The following is a 14,284-nucleotide window of genomic DNA, read 5'->3' on the forward strand; positions in this document are numbered from 1 at the left end:
ACCTCCTCATCTCATCTTCCCCAGTCTCATACTTCCTCATCTCATCTTCCTCAGCCTCATACCTCCTCATCTCATCTTCCTCAGCCTCATACTTCCTCATCTCATCTTCCTCAGCCTCATACCTCCTCAACTCATCTTCCTCAGCCTCATACTTCCTCATCTCATACCTCCTCATCTCATCTTCCTCAGCCTCATACCTCCTCATCTCATCTTCCTCAGCCTCATAATGTACCTCCTCATCTCATGTTCCTCAGCCTCATGCCTCCTCAACTCATGTTCCTCAGCCTCATACCTCCTCATCTCATCTTCCTCAGCCTCATACTGTACCTCCTCATCTCATCTTCCTCAGCCTCATACTGTACCTCCTCATCTCATGTTCCTCAGCCTCATGCCTCCTCAACTCATCTTCCTCAGCCTCATACCTCCTCATCTCATGTTCCTCAGCCTCATGCCTCCTCAACTCATCTTCCTCAGCCTCATACCTCCTCATCTCATCTTCCTCAGCCTCATGCGGTTCTCTTTGTCTCTCTTCTTTAACCCATTGATGAATTGGTTGAAGAAGTGCTCTTGGTCTTTCTTCTTCAGCACTTGCTTGAAGCGCTGGTCACGGCCGTACTTAACAGAAAAGTCTTTGAAAGTTGACCTGGAAATAGAGAAAAGAAGAGATCATCCTAGAGAAATGTTTGGGAGGGAAGGAGGGAGGAGGGGGAGGGAGGGAGGGAGGGGGAGGGGGAGGGAGGGAGGGAGGGAGGAGGGAGGGAGGGGGAGGGAGGGAGGGAGGGAGGGGGAGGGAGGGAGGGAGGGAGGGAGGGAGGGAGGGAGGGAGGGAGGGAGGGAGGGAGGGAGGGAGGGAGGGAGGTCTTCACAGGTTTAAATATAGTAAAGACTAGAGCTACTCGGTTTTATAATTTTTTGAAATTGTTAGACAATTGTGGTTTTGAGACATGCAAACATGCATAACTGTAGTTAATATTTTAGAGAAGCTCTGAAATTGTTTTTTTATTTTTTTATATATAATCAGTTATTATCAACAGTTATGAAAAGGAATAAGCAAGAGTTATGACAAGTTAAATGAAGCCATAGAATACAGAGAACTCTGTCCGCGGGGTTACAGTAGTCATCACCTAAAGAGAGAGGTAGTCAGATGTAGAAGAAGTAAGGTCATGAAGATAGAACACCCTTTGTCATCATCACTGTGGTTGATTAAAGGGGAAAGCTAAATGACAAGCCACAACATGCTGACAACAAGCAATCTTGTTTTTTATTTTATTAACAAATCCTCTGATCCAGCAGCTTATTTCAGTTTTAAATGATATAGTCTTGAGGAAGAAAAAAAAATCCCTTTTCCTCTTATCAGAAGTCGACACTTAATATTTTACTCTTCTTAGACTAACTTGATCAATGTTGTGAATTTAGCGTTGTTATTTGATTTGTTTAGCCTGGTGTAAAAAGCATTCGTAATGCATTGCTCAACTAGTGTTGGGGTCGAAGGGGCGAGGGGACGGTCTAAAGTTATACCGTTACATCTGCATTGAAGAAAAATAGTGAAGACATCAAAACTACCAAATAACACATATGGAATCATGTAGTAACCAAAAAAGTGTTAAACAAATCAAAATATATTTTAGATTTGAGATTATTCAACATAGTCACCCTTTGCCTTGATAACTGCTTAGCATACACTTAGGCAGTTGACATTAGACCGGTGGAAATCTGTTCACCTTGTCTTTGTGAGACGCAGAGTAGGTGAACGGATGATCGCCGCATGTGTGGATCCCACCATAAAGCATGGAAGAGGAGGTGTGATGGTGTGGGGGTGCTTTGCTGGTGACACTCTCAGTAATTTATTTAGAATTCAAGGCACACTTAACCAGCATGGCTACCACAGCATTCTGCAGCAATACGCCATCCCATCTGGTTTGAGCTTAGTGGGACAATCCTTTGTTTTCCAACAGGACAATGACCCAACACACCTCCAGTCTATGTAAGGGCTATTTGATCAAGGAGAGTGATGGAGTGCTGCATCAGGTCACCTGGCCTTCACAATCACCCAACCCAAACCCAATTGAGATGGTTTGGGATGAGTTGGACCGCAGAGTGAATGAAAAGCAGTCAAGTGTTCAGCATATGTGGAAACTCCTTCAAGAAGGTTGGAAAAGAATTCCAGGTGAAGCTGGTTGAGAGAATGCCAAGAGTGTGCAAAGCTGTCATCAAGTCAAAGGGTGTCTCCTATGAAGAATTTAAAATATAAAATATATTTTGATTTGTTTACTACAGTAGAATAGTAGAAAATAGTACAAATAAAGAAAAACCAACGAGTAGGTTGAGTCCAAACTTTTAGTATGAAGCTATTTTGTATGTAGCTATTATGAAGCTTAGTTGAATAGTTAAGTCCCCTACTGTACGTGTAATTCTATTACACAGTTAGCTTCAGGTTTTACCTGGATGTGATTTTCGACTCCTCTAGAAGTTTTCTATACTGGTCTTTTGCTTGCAGCAGTTTGCTCTGTTTCTCCTTGTGTTCTTCCTTCATCCTCACTTTGACAAACTGCTCAAACACCTGGAGATGAGGAACACAGTCATGATTGGCAACAAGAAAAATGACTTTGAAGATCATTTTCAAGACAAAGACGACGGCTGTTTCCTAATCCTCTTTACTGTCGACTTAACTCCTCTCACGTTCACTGACAGGATCAATCAAATCAAATCAAATCGTTATTGGTCGCATACACATATTTTTCAGATGTTATTGCGGGTGTAGCGAAATGCTTGTGTTTCTAGCTCCAACATTGCAGTAATATCTAATAATTCACAACAATACACAGACATATAAAAGTAAAATAATGGAATTAAGAAATATATAAATATTAGTACAAGCAATGTCAGAGTCCGGAGTATATATATATATATATATGTGCAGTATATGTAATGGGATGTATAGACATTAGGGACAGTATGTGGATATAATATGCAGTATATCTGAAGAATACTTGGAAAGGATACTATATGAACAGCAATAGTTGAATAGGATGGACTTGACTAGAATACAGTAAATACATATGAAATGGGTAAAACAGTAAGGTAAACATTATTAAAGTGACCAGTGTTCCATGTCTATGTACATAAGGCAATGTGTCAGGTAGCCTAGTGGTTAGAGCGTTGGACTGGTAACCAAAAGGTTGCAAGATCAAATCCCCGAGCTGACAAGCTAAACATCTGTCATTCTGCCCAGGAACAAACCCACTGTTCCCAGGGCTGTCATTGTAAATAAGAATGTGTTCTTAACTGACTTGCCTAGTTAAATGAAGGTAAAATGCAACATGTCAAAAAACCTCAACAATTCATCCCAAGGGTTTTTTTGTTGAGTTTTACTAACATAATGCTTTCACCAATGACAGTAATGCTATAATGGGAGCAAACCCATGGACAGTAATGATATAATGGGAGCAAACCCAATGACAGTAATGCTATAATGGGAGTACATCCATTAGGAGTCTGCTAAACTGACCGTACTCATATTCCTAATCCTATCCATAAATGAACACTTGAAAGTCAGATCGGATTTGCCTAAATAGATGTTATCAAAACACCTATATCTCCCTGCATGTTTAGAGACCAAACAACTGCAGAGCAGTTGCAGAGCAGCGCGCAGAGCGGTTTGTGTCTCTGTCCTCAACTTGCACATGGCCAACATAAACGTTTGCTGTCACTCAGTTAGGATGAATGTCAGCGGGTCATCTTTTTTTCCCTTCCCATGGCCCGCTTGCTAGATATTATGCACATTGATAGCTTGCTATATATTATGCACATTGATAGCTTGTTATATATTATGCACATTGATAGCATGCTATATATTATGCACATTGATAGCTTGTTATATATTATGCACATTGATAGCTTGTTATATATTATGCACATTTATAGCTTGCTATATATTATGCACATTGATAGCTTGTTATATATTATGCACATTGATAGCTTGTTATATATTATGCACATTGATAGCTTGCTATATATTATGCACATTGATAGCATGCTATATTTTATGCACATTGATAGCTTGCTATATATTATGCACATTGATAGCATGCTATATATTATGCACATTGATAGCTTGCTATATATTATGCACATTGATAGCTTGCTATATATTATGCACATTGATAGCTTGCTATATATTATGCACATTGATAGCTTGCTATATATTATGCACATTGATAGCATGCTATATATTATGCACATTGATAGCTTGCTATATATTATGCACATTGATAGCATGCTATATATTATGCACATTGATAGCTTGCTATATATTATGCACATTGATAGCTTGCTATATATTATGCACATTGATAGCTTGCTATATATTATGCCCATTGATAGCTTGCTATATATTATGCACATTGATAGCATGCTATATATTATGCACATTGATAGCTTGCTAGCTAGCAAATGTCCTCGCCATTGTGATTTATCACAGTAGCAGACAAACAGGAGGCAGCAGCAATCTAAAACGATCAGACCCAAACATGGGAGGAAGAGAAGTGATTGGCTGAAATTATGAAGCGAAGCAGTAGACAGATAAACACAGCTTCCTTCTATCCAATCAGAGCGGCAGGATCAACGTACATTCCACCCTCCTTCTCTTTACAGACAAGAAAACTAGCCAATTGACTTATTTAGAACACATAGCACCTTGCACTTGATTGAAGGATGCGCACTACCATCCCACATGTTATTTTTTTGGGGGGGGGTCATGGATAATTACAAAAAATACTCAGATCATAATCGTATCAGGAAACTTGCCCCTTAGTTGTTCGTATTGTCTTACTTAGAGGCACACCCCTAATGTCCATGCTGTCTTGTACTTTAAAGGTTCATTTGGATTGGTCATTTCTGAGTCAACCTCATTCACAATCTGTCAATCATGACCAATTAATCAATCATTAGTAATTATTTAATCATAGCATATGATTAACTAATGATGAAAAAATAAACCAATCATGACCAATTAACCAATCATGACCAATTAACCAATTATGACCAACCTATAAATAATCATGACCAATTAACCAATTATGACCAACCGATAAATCAATCATGGCCAATTAACCAATTATGACCAACCAATAAATAATCATGACCAATTAACCAATTATGACCAACCGATAAATCAATCATGACCAATTAACCAATTATGACCAACCAATAAATAATCATGACCAATTAACCAATTATTGACCAACCAATAAATAATCATGACCAATTAACCAATTATGACCAACCAATAAATAATCATGACCAATTAACCAATTATGACCAACCAATAAATAATCATGACCAATTAACCAATTATGACCAACCAATAAATAATCATGACCAATTAACCAATTATTACCAACCAATAAATAATCATGACCAATTAACCGATTATGACCAACCAATAAATCAATCATGACCAATTAACCAATCATGACCAACCGATAAATCAATCATGACCAATTAAAGGAGGACAACCAGCAGAGTTCACCTGTTTCCTCTCCTCTGCAGAGTTTAGCAGAAGATACCGTGGATCAAACACGATCTTGTGCAGTTCTTTCTCCCATGTGGAAAACGCTGAAACCTGAAGAGAAGACAAAACATATTTAAGAAAACATTCAGTACATTCAACCTGTTACATGATGTAGACCTTTCCATCATTCATTTGTTACATGATCAATTACAAAAAGTCTTTCCATCATTCATCCAACCTGTTACATGGTGTAGACCTTTCCATCATTCATTCAACCTGTTACATGGTGTAGACCTTTCCATCATTCATCCAACCTGTTACATGATGTAGGCCTTTCCATCATTCATTCAACCTGTTACATGGTGTAGACCTTTCCATCATTCATTCAACCTGTTACATGGTGTAGACCTTTCCATCATTCACCCAACTTGTGACATGATGTAGGTCTTTCCATCATTCATCCAACCTGTTACATGATGTAGGTCTTTCCATCATTCATCCAACCTGTTACATGGTGTAGGTCTTTCCATCATTCATCCAACCTGTTACATGGTGTAGACCTTTCCATCATTCATCCAACTTGTTACATGATGTAGGTCTTTCCATCATTCATCCAACTTGTTACATGGTGTAGACCTTTCCATCATTCACCCAACTTGTTACATGATGTAGGTCTTTCCATCATTCATCCAACCTGTTACATGATGTAGGTCTTTCCATCATTCATCCAACCTGTTACATGATGTAGGTCTCTCCATCATTCACCCAATTTGTGACATGATGTAGATCTTTCCATCATTCATCCAACCTGTTACATGATGTAGGTCTTTCCATCATTCACCCAACCTGTTACATGATGTAGGTCTTTCCATCATTCACCCAACTTGTGACATGATGTAGGTCTTTCCATCATTCACCCAATTTGTGACATGATGTAGATCTTTCCATCATTCATCCAACCTGTTACATGATGTAGATCTTTCCATCATTTAGTGTTTTTTGCTGCCTTTCCAGTTGCTGGTCCCTGTGTCCCTTGATGATTAGTTGCAATACAGGGATTTGAGTCCCCATATTGCCACTTTGAAAAGTATGGTTTCAATTCCTTCCTCATGGAAAACTGTTAGAATCTAGGTCCGTCTCTGTGGCTGCATTTAGAAAGGCAGCCCAAATCTTGCATTTTTTTTCTTTCACCAATTGATCTTTTGACCAATCAGATCACGTCTGAAAAACATCTGACGTGATTGGTCAAAAGACCAATTAGTGGAAAAGAAATATCAGAATTGGGCTGCCTGTCTAAACGCAGCCTAAAGTGCATTAGATTTTTTGTATTCTATTCAATATGCCTTTACCCCTCTTTCAAGGAGCATGTCCCTGAAGTGTGTGATGCGGAGCCCTAAGGGTAGAACAGTCCGATGGGGGGGGGAGTCACATGTCTCTGCACCTGCCCTCTCTCTCAGGTCCTCATTACCATCCGCAGGTTTTTCCAGTCTGAGGAGGACAGAAACATACAAGCAGTTCTAGGATGTATCTCAAAAGGAAACCCTATTCCCCGAGATAGTGATCTCCTCTTGACCAGGGCCCAAAAGGCTTGGGTCAAAACTAGGCTACTGTACGGTACAGTGGTATTTGTACAGTACAATATATATATATATTTTTTTAATTTACAAAAAAATACTTCAAAATGAGATTATTATTCTGTAGAGAAGTATCATTGTAATGTTAAACTATGAGTATGGTTAAGATGGGGGGGGGGGGGGTGGGACTTTGACACTCACTTGTTCCTCTTGGTTTTTGAATAATGTTCATCTTCATCATCAGCATCATCGTCATCGGCAGACGGAGAGTTAGAACCGTCCTCTGCTGAGAGAACGGACACACAGACAGAAGCGTAGCACACATCCTTTTTTCGAGTGGACTCCAACAGACGCAGAGTGTAACAAACATCCCTTTTCAATGGACTCCGTCTTCATATAATTGGTCATTAAAAACCACTGTGAGAGAACCTATCAGACTAGAGTAGCATTACTGCTCACCGTCTTATCAGCCATAAGTCAATGTTCAGTTCATCGGGGGTTGTCCACATATTTACCAAAGTTAATTTGCCAGACATGCTTTGTTGGAACAGTGAGGTTCAGGTATAAGGTCATCGATACATAATCAGCTGGTAACTGCAATAAGGATAAATCAATAAAGACAACCTGACCTCTGGGAAATCTAGTCCGGGGAGATATCATCGCTGACAAGATCCAATGTAATCCAATATTTACAGAGCCAGCCACACACAGGACTTCCATATGAGCTATTCTAGTAGAACACAAAAGAGATGGGATGCATCCTAAATGGGACCCTAATACCTATATAGTGCACTTCTTTGGACCGGGGACCATAGGGAACAGGGTGCCATTGGACCAGGGCCCATAGGGAATAGTGTGTCATTGGACCAGGGCCCATAGGGAATAGTGTGTCATTGGACCAGGGCCATAGGGAATAGTGTGCCATTGGACCAGGGCCCATAGGGAATAGTGTGTCATTGGACCAGGGCCCATAGGGAATAGTGTGTCATTGGACCAGGGCCCATAGGGAATAGTGTGTCATTGGACCAGGGCCATAAGGAATAGTGTGTCATTGGACCAGGGCCCATAGGGAATAGTGTGTCATTGGACCAGGGCCCATAGGGAATAGTGTGTCATTGGACCAGGGCCCATAGGGAATAGTGTGTCATTGGACCAGGGCCATAAGGAATAGTGTGTCATTGGACCAGGGCCCATAGGGAATAGTATACCATTGGACCAGGGCACATAGAGAATAGTGTGTCATTGGACCAGGCCCATAGGGAATAGGGTGCCATTTAAAATGCAACCATGAGATGGTTTGACATCCTAAAGGTTCCACGTTCCATTCGTGATCATCTCCTTCAATGAACAGAGACATCACGATCCTCTGGTAGTCTGGGATCGACAGACAATGGAACTGACACACTGTATATAGGATCTAGTATATCAGGCCATTTTATTGGCCTCCGTATTAACAGATCATTAAAAAAACATGTTTATTAACATCATTAGAAAAATAGCGGACTGATAATGAGCTTCTCGGTTCCATCTAAAGCCATGGCCTAGTAAATACCCTCTTTAATATGAAGAAGAGTCCTAACGAGGCCCAACTAAACGGCGGGATGAAGACAAGCCAACGGGGAAGAATTACCACAAACTTACTGGACAAAGAATCCTTTTTGCGTTTATGTGGAGGATCTTCTATAATCCTGTTGAGATCCTCTCCACGGTCCTTCAGATCTACTGGCTGATCCCAAACAGAGAGCTGTATCGTTGGGTTGAAGAAAAAGACTCTGTCGTCCCCCGTCCACACCACACACCTGAGGAGAAACGATCATAATAATGTAAGGATGAGAGTTGAATTAGTCATGCCTGTCCGGTTCCCTACTGGTGTGTGTCAACGCAAGATAGCTGAGATGGTGTTTGCCTGTCAAGAATAAACGTGTGTTTTGTAGACTAGAGAGCCAATATGCTGCCTCTGTCAGGTCTTTAACTTTCTTTTTAAAGTTGATGCTCCACTCTCTGAACCCTTCAAGCGTCACTCTGCAATAATAATAATAACATTCTAAACACACATCTAGGAAGGGCAGAACCAGAAGTGTTCTATCACATGATAAACAACAGTGTTACAGGAAATGATCTGGGGAGAAGGAGGGCAGAACCAGAAGTGTTCTATCACATGATAAACAACAGTGTTACAGGAAATGATCTGGGGAGAAGGAGGGCAGAACCAGAAGTGTTCTATCACATGATAAACAACAGTGTTACAGGAAATGATCTGGGGAGAAGGAGGGCAGAACCAGAAGTGTTCTATCACATGATAAACAACAGTGTTACAGGAAATGATCTGGGGAGAAGGAGGGCAGAACCAGAAGTGTTCTATCACATGATAAACAACAGTGTTACAGGAAATGATCTGGGGAGAAGGAGGGCAGAACCAGAAGTGTTCTATCACATGATAAACAACAGTGTTACAGGAAATGATCTGGGGAGAAGGAGGGCAGAACCAGAAGTGTTCTATCACATGATAAACAACAGTGTTACAGGAAATGATCTGGGGAGAAGGAGGGCAGAACCAGAAGTGTTCTATCACATGATAAACAACAGTGTTACAGGAAATGATCTGGGGAGAAGGAGGGCAGAACCAGAAGTGTTCTATCACATGATAAACAACAGTGTTACAGGAAATGATCTGGGGAGAAGGAGGGCAGAACCAGAAGTGTTCTATGACATGATAAACAACAGTGTTACAGGAAATGATCTGGGGAGAAGGAGGGCAGAACCAGAAGTGTTCTATCACATGATAAACAACAGTGTTACAGGAAATGATCTGGGGAGAAGGAGGGCAGAACCAGAAGTGTTCTATCACATGATAAACAACAGTGTTACAGGAAATGATCTGGGGAGAAGGAGGGCAGAACCAGAAGTGTTCTATCACATGATAAACAACAGTGTTACAGGAAATGATCTGGGGAGAAGGAGGGGGAGATCATAAACAACAGTGTTACAGGAAATGATCTGGGGAGAAGGAGGGCAGAACCAGAAGTGTTCTATGACATGATAAACAACAGTGTTACAGGAAATGATCTGGGGAGAAGGAGGGCAGAACCAGAAGTGTTCTATCACATGATAAACAACAGTATTACAGGAAATGATCTGGGGAGAAGGAGGGCAGAACCAGAAGTGTTCTATGACATCATAAACAACAGTGTTACAGGAAATGATCTGGGGAGAAGGAGGGCAGAACCAGAAGTGTTCTATGACATCATAAACAACAGTGTTACAGGAAATGATCTGGGGAGAAGGAGGGCAGAACCAGAAGTGTTCTATGACATCATAAACAACAGTGTTACAGGAAATGATCTGGGGAGAAGGAGGGCAGAACCAGAAGTGTTCTATGACATCATAAACAACAGTGTTACAGGAAATGATCTGGGGAGAAGGAGGGCAGAACCAGAAGTGTTCTATGACATCATAAACAACAGTGTTACAGGAAATGATCTGGGGAGAAGGAGGGCAGAACCAGAAGTGTTCTATGACATCACAAACAACAGTGTTACAGGAAATGATCTGGGGAGAAGGAGGGCAGAACCAGAAGTGTTCTATGACATCATAAACAACAGTATTACAGGAAATGATCTGGGGAGAAGGAGGGCAGAACCAGAAGTGTTCTATGACATGATAAACAACAGTATTACAGGAAATGATCTGGGGAGAAGGAGGGCAGAACCAGAAGTGTTCTATGACATGATAAACAACAGTGTTACAGGAAATGATCTGGGGAGAAGGAGGGCAGAACCAGAAGTGTTCTATCACATCATAAACAACAGTATTACAGGAAATGATCTGGGGAGAAATGATCTGGGGAGAAGGAGGGCAGAACCAGAAGTGTTCTATGACATCATAAACAACAGTGTTACAGGAAATGATCTGGGGAGAAATGATCTGGGGAGAAGGAGGGCTGAACCAGAAGTGTTCTATCACATGATAAACAACAGTATTACAGGAAATGATCTGGGGAGAAATGATCTGGGGAGAAGGAGGGCTGAACCAGAAGTGTTCTATCACATGATAAACAACAGTGTTACAGGAAATGATCTGGGGAGAAGGAGGGCAGAACCAGAAGTGTTCTATGACATGATAAACAACAGTATTACAGGAAATGATCTGGGGAGAAGGAGGGCAGAACGAGAAGTGTTCTATGACATGATAAACAACAGTATTACAGGAAATGATCTGGGGAGAAATTATCTGGGGAGAAGGAGGGCAGAACCAGAAGTGTTCTATCACATGATAAACAACAGTATTACAGGAAATGATCTGGGGAGAAGGAGGGCAGAACCAGAAGTGTTCTATCACATGATAAACAACAGTGTTACAGGAAATGATCTGGGGAGAAATGATCTGGGGAGAAGGAGGGCAGAACCAGAAGTGTTCTATCACATGATAAACAACAGTATTACAGGAAATGATCTGGGGAGAAGGAGGGCTGAACCAGAAGTGTTCTATGACATCATAAACAACAGTGTTACAGGAAATGATCTGGGGAGAAGGAGGGCAGAACTAGGGAAGAAGGAGGGCAGAACCAGAAGTGTTCTATCACATGATAAACAACAGTATTACAGGAAATGATCTGGGGAGAAGGAGGGCAGAACCAGAAGTGTTCTATCACATGATAAACAACAGTGTTACAGGAAATGATCTGGGGAGAAGGAGGGCAGAACCAGAAGTGTTCTATGACATGATAAACAACAGTGTTACAGGAAATGATCTGGGGAGAAGGAGGGCAGAACCAGAAGTGTTCTATGACATGATAAACAACAGTGTTACAGGAAATGATCTGGGGAGAAGGAGGGCAGAACCAGAAGTGTTCTATCACATGATAAACAACAGTGTTACAGGAAATGATCTGGGGAGAAGGAGGGCTGAACCAGAAGTGTTCTATGACATGATAAACAACAGTATTACAGGAAATGATCTGGGGAGAAGGAGGGCAGAACCAGAAGTGTTCTATGACATCATAAACAACAGTATTACAGGAAATGATCTGGGGAGAAGGAGGGCAGAACCAGAAGTGTTCTATGACATCATAAACAACAGTATTACAGGAAATGATCTGGGGAGAAGGAGGGCAGAACCAGAAGTGTTCTATGACATCATAAACAACAGTATTACAGGAAATGATCTGGGGAGAAGGAGGGCAGAACCAGAAGTGTTCTATCACATGATAAACAATAGTATTACAGGAAATGATCTGGGGAGAAGGAGGGCAGAACCAGAAGTGTTCTATCACATGATAAACAACAGTATTACAGGAAATGATCTGGGGAGAAGGAGGGCAGAACCAGAAGTGTTCTATGACATCATAAACAACAGTGTTACAGGAAATGATCTAGGAAGAAGGAGGGCAGAACCAGAAGTGTTCTATGACATCATAAACAACAGTGTTACAGGAAATGATCTGGGGAGAAATGATCTGGGGAGAAATGATCTGGGGAGAAGGAGGGCAGAACCAGAAGTGTTCTATGACATGATAAACAACAGTGTTACAGGAAATGATCTAGGAAGAAGGAGGGCAGAACCAGAAGTGTTCTATGACATGATAAACAACAGTGTTACAGGAAATGATCTGGGGAGAAGGAGGGCAGAACCAGAAGTGTTCTATGACATCATAAACAACAGTGTTACAGGAAATGATCTAGGAAGAAGGAGGGCAGAACCAGAAGTGTTCTATCACATGATAAACAACAGTGTTACAGGAAATGATCTAGGAAGAAGGAGGGCAGAACCAGAAGTGTTCTATCACATGATAAACAACAGTGTTACAGGAAATGATCTGGGGAGAAGGAGGGCAGAACCAGAAGTGTTCTATCACATGATAAACAACAGTATTACAGGAAATGATCTGGGGAGAAGGAGGGCAGAACCAGAAGTGTTCTATGACAAGATAAACAACAGTGTTACAGGAAATGATCTGGGGAGAAGGAGGGCAGAACCAGAAGTGTTCTATGACAAGATAAACAACAGTATGACAGGAAATGATCTGGGGAGAAGGAGGGCAGAACCAGAAGTGTTCTATGACATGATAAACAACAGTATTACAGGAAATGATCTGGGGAGAAGGAGGGCAGAACCAGAAGTGTTCTATGACATCATAAACAACAGTATTACAGGAAATGATCTGGGGAGAAGGAGGGCAGAACCAGAAGTGTTCTATGACAAGATAAACAACAGTATGACAGGAAATGATCTGGGGAGAAGGAGGGCAGAACCAGAAGTGTTCTATGACATGATAAACAACAGTATTACAGGAAATTATCTGGGGAGAAGGAGGGCAGAACCAGAAGTGTTCTATGACATCATAAACAACAGTATTACAGGAAATGATCTGGGGAGAAGGAGGGCAGAACCAGAAGTGTTCTATGACATCATAAACAACAGTATTACAGGAAATGATCTGGGGAGAAGGAGGGCAGAACCAGAAGTGTTCTATGACATCATAAACAACAGTATTACAGGAAATGATCTGGGGAGAAGGAGGGCAGAACCAGAAGTGTTCTATGACATCATAAACAACAGTATTACAGGAAATGATCTGGGGAGAAGGAGGGCAGAACCAGAAGTGTTCTATCACATGATAAACAACAGTATTACAGGAAATGATCTGGGGAGAAGGAGGGCAGAACCAGAAGTGTTCTATGACATCATAAACAACAGTGTTACAGGAAATGATCTAGGAAGAAGGAGGGCAGAACCAGAAGTGTTCTATGACATCATAAACAACAGTGTTACAGGAAATGATCTGGGGAGAAATGATCTGGGGAGAAATGATCTGGGGAGAAGGAGGGCAGAACCAGAAGTGTTCTATCACATGATAAACAACAGTATTACAGGAAATGATCTGGGGAGAAGGAGGGCAGAACCAGAAGTGTTCTATGACAAGATAAACAACAGTGTTACAGGAAATGATCTGGGGAGAAGGAGGGCAGAACCAGAAGTATTCTATGACAAGATAAACAACAGTATGACAGGAAATGATCTGGGGAGAAGGAGGGCAGAACCAGAAGGGTGCTACCGGCTGGACCTACCCGCTGGACCTAACCGCTGGACCTACCTGCTGGGGCTACCTAGTGGGGCTACCCGCTGGACCTACCCGCTGGACCTACCTGCTGGACCTACCCGCTGGACCTACCCGCTGGGGCTACCTGCTGGGGCTACC

The 14,284-nt window shown here is 41.5% G+C and overlaps 1 protein-coding gene across 1 annotated transcript in view; it reads right to left on the reverse strand.

The window, feature by feature from the left end:
* Positions 1–486: 486 nt before the first annotated feature.
* The window catches only part of LOC135568585 (transcription elongation regulator 1-like protein), a 38,934-nt gene continuing 25,136 nt past the window's right edge, over positions 487–14,284 (reverse strand). The window contains exons 6-11 of the mRNA XM_065015388.1: positions 8,728–8,885; positions 7,288–7,372; positions 6,862–7,000; positions 5,531–5,623; positions 2,442–2,560; positions 487–643 (exon numbers count right to left, since the gene is read on the reverse strand). Of these exons, the coding sequence (XP_064871460.1) occupies positions 487–643; positions 2,442–2,560; positions 5,531–5,623; positions 6,862–7,000; positions 7,288–7,372; positions 8,728–8,885 (751 nt within the window). The remainder of the gene's footprint in view (positions 644–2,441; positions 2,561–5,530; positions 5,624–6,861; positions 7,001–7,287; positions 7,373–8,727; positions 8,886–14,284) is intronic.

The sequence above is a fragment of the Oncorhynchus nerka genome, unplaced genomic scaffold (genome assembly GCF_034236695.1).
Source record: "Oncorhynchus nerka isolate Pitt River unplaced genomic scaffold, Oner_Uvic_2.0 unplaced_scaffold_1471, whole genome shotgun sequence".
NCBI lineage: Eukaryota > Metazoa > Chordata > Actinopteri > Salmoniformes > Salmonidae > Oncorhynchus > Oncorhynchus nerka.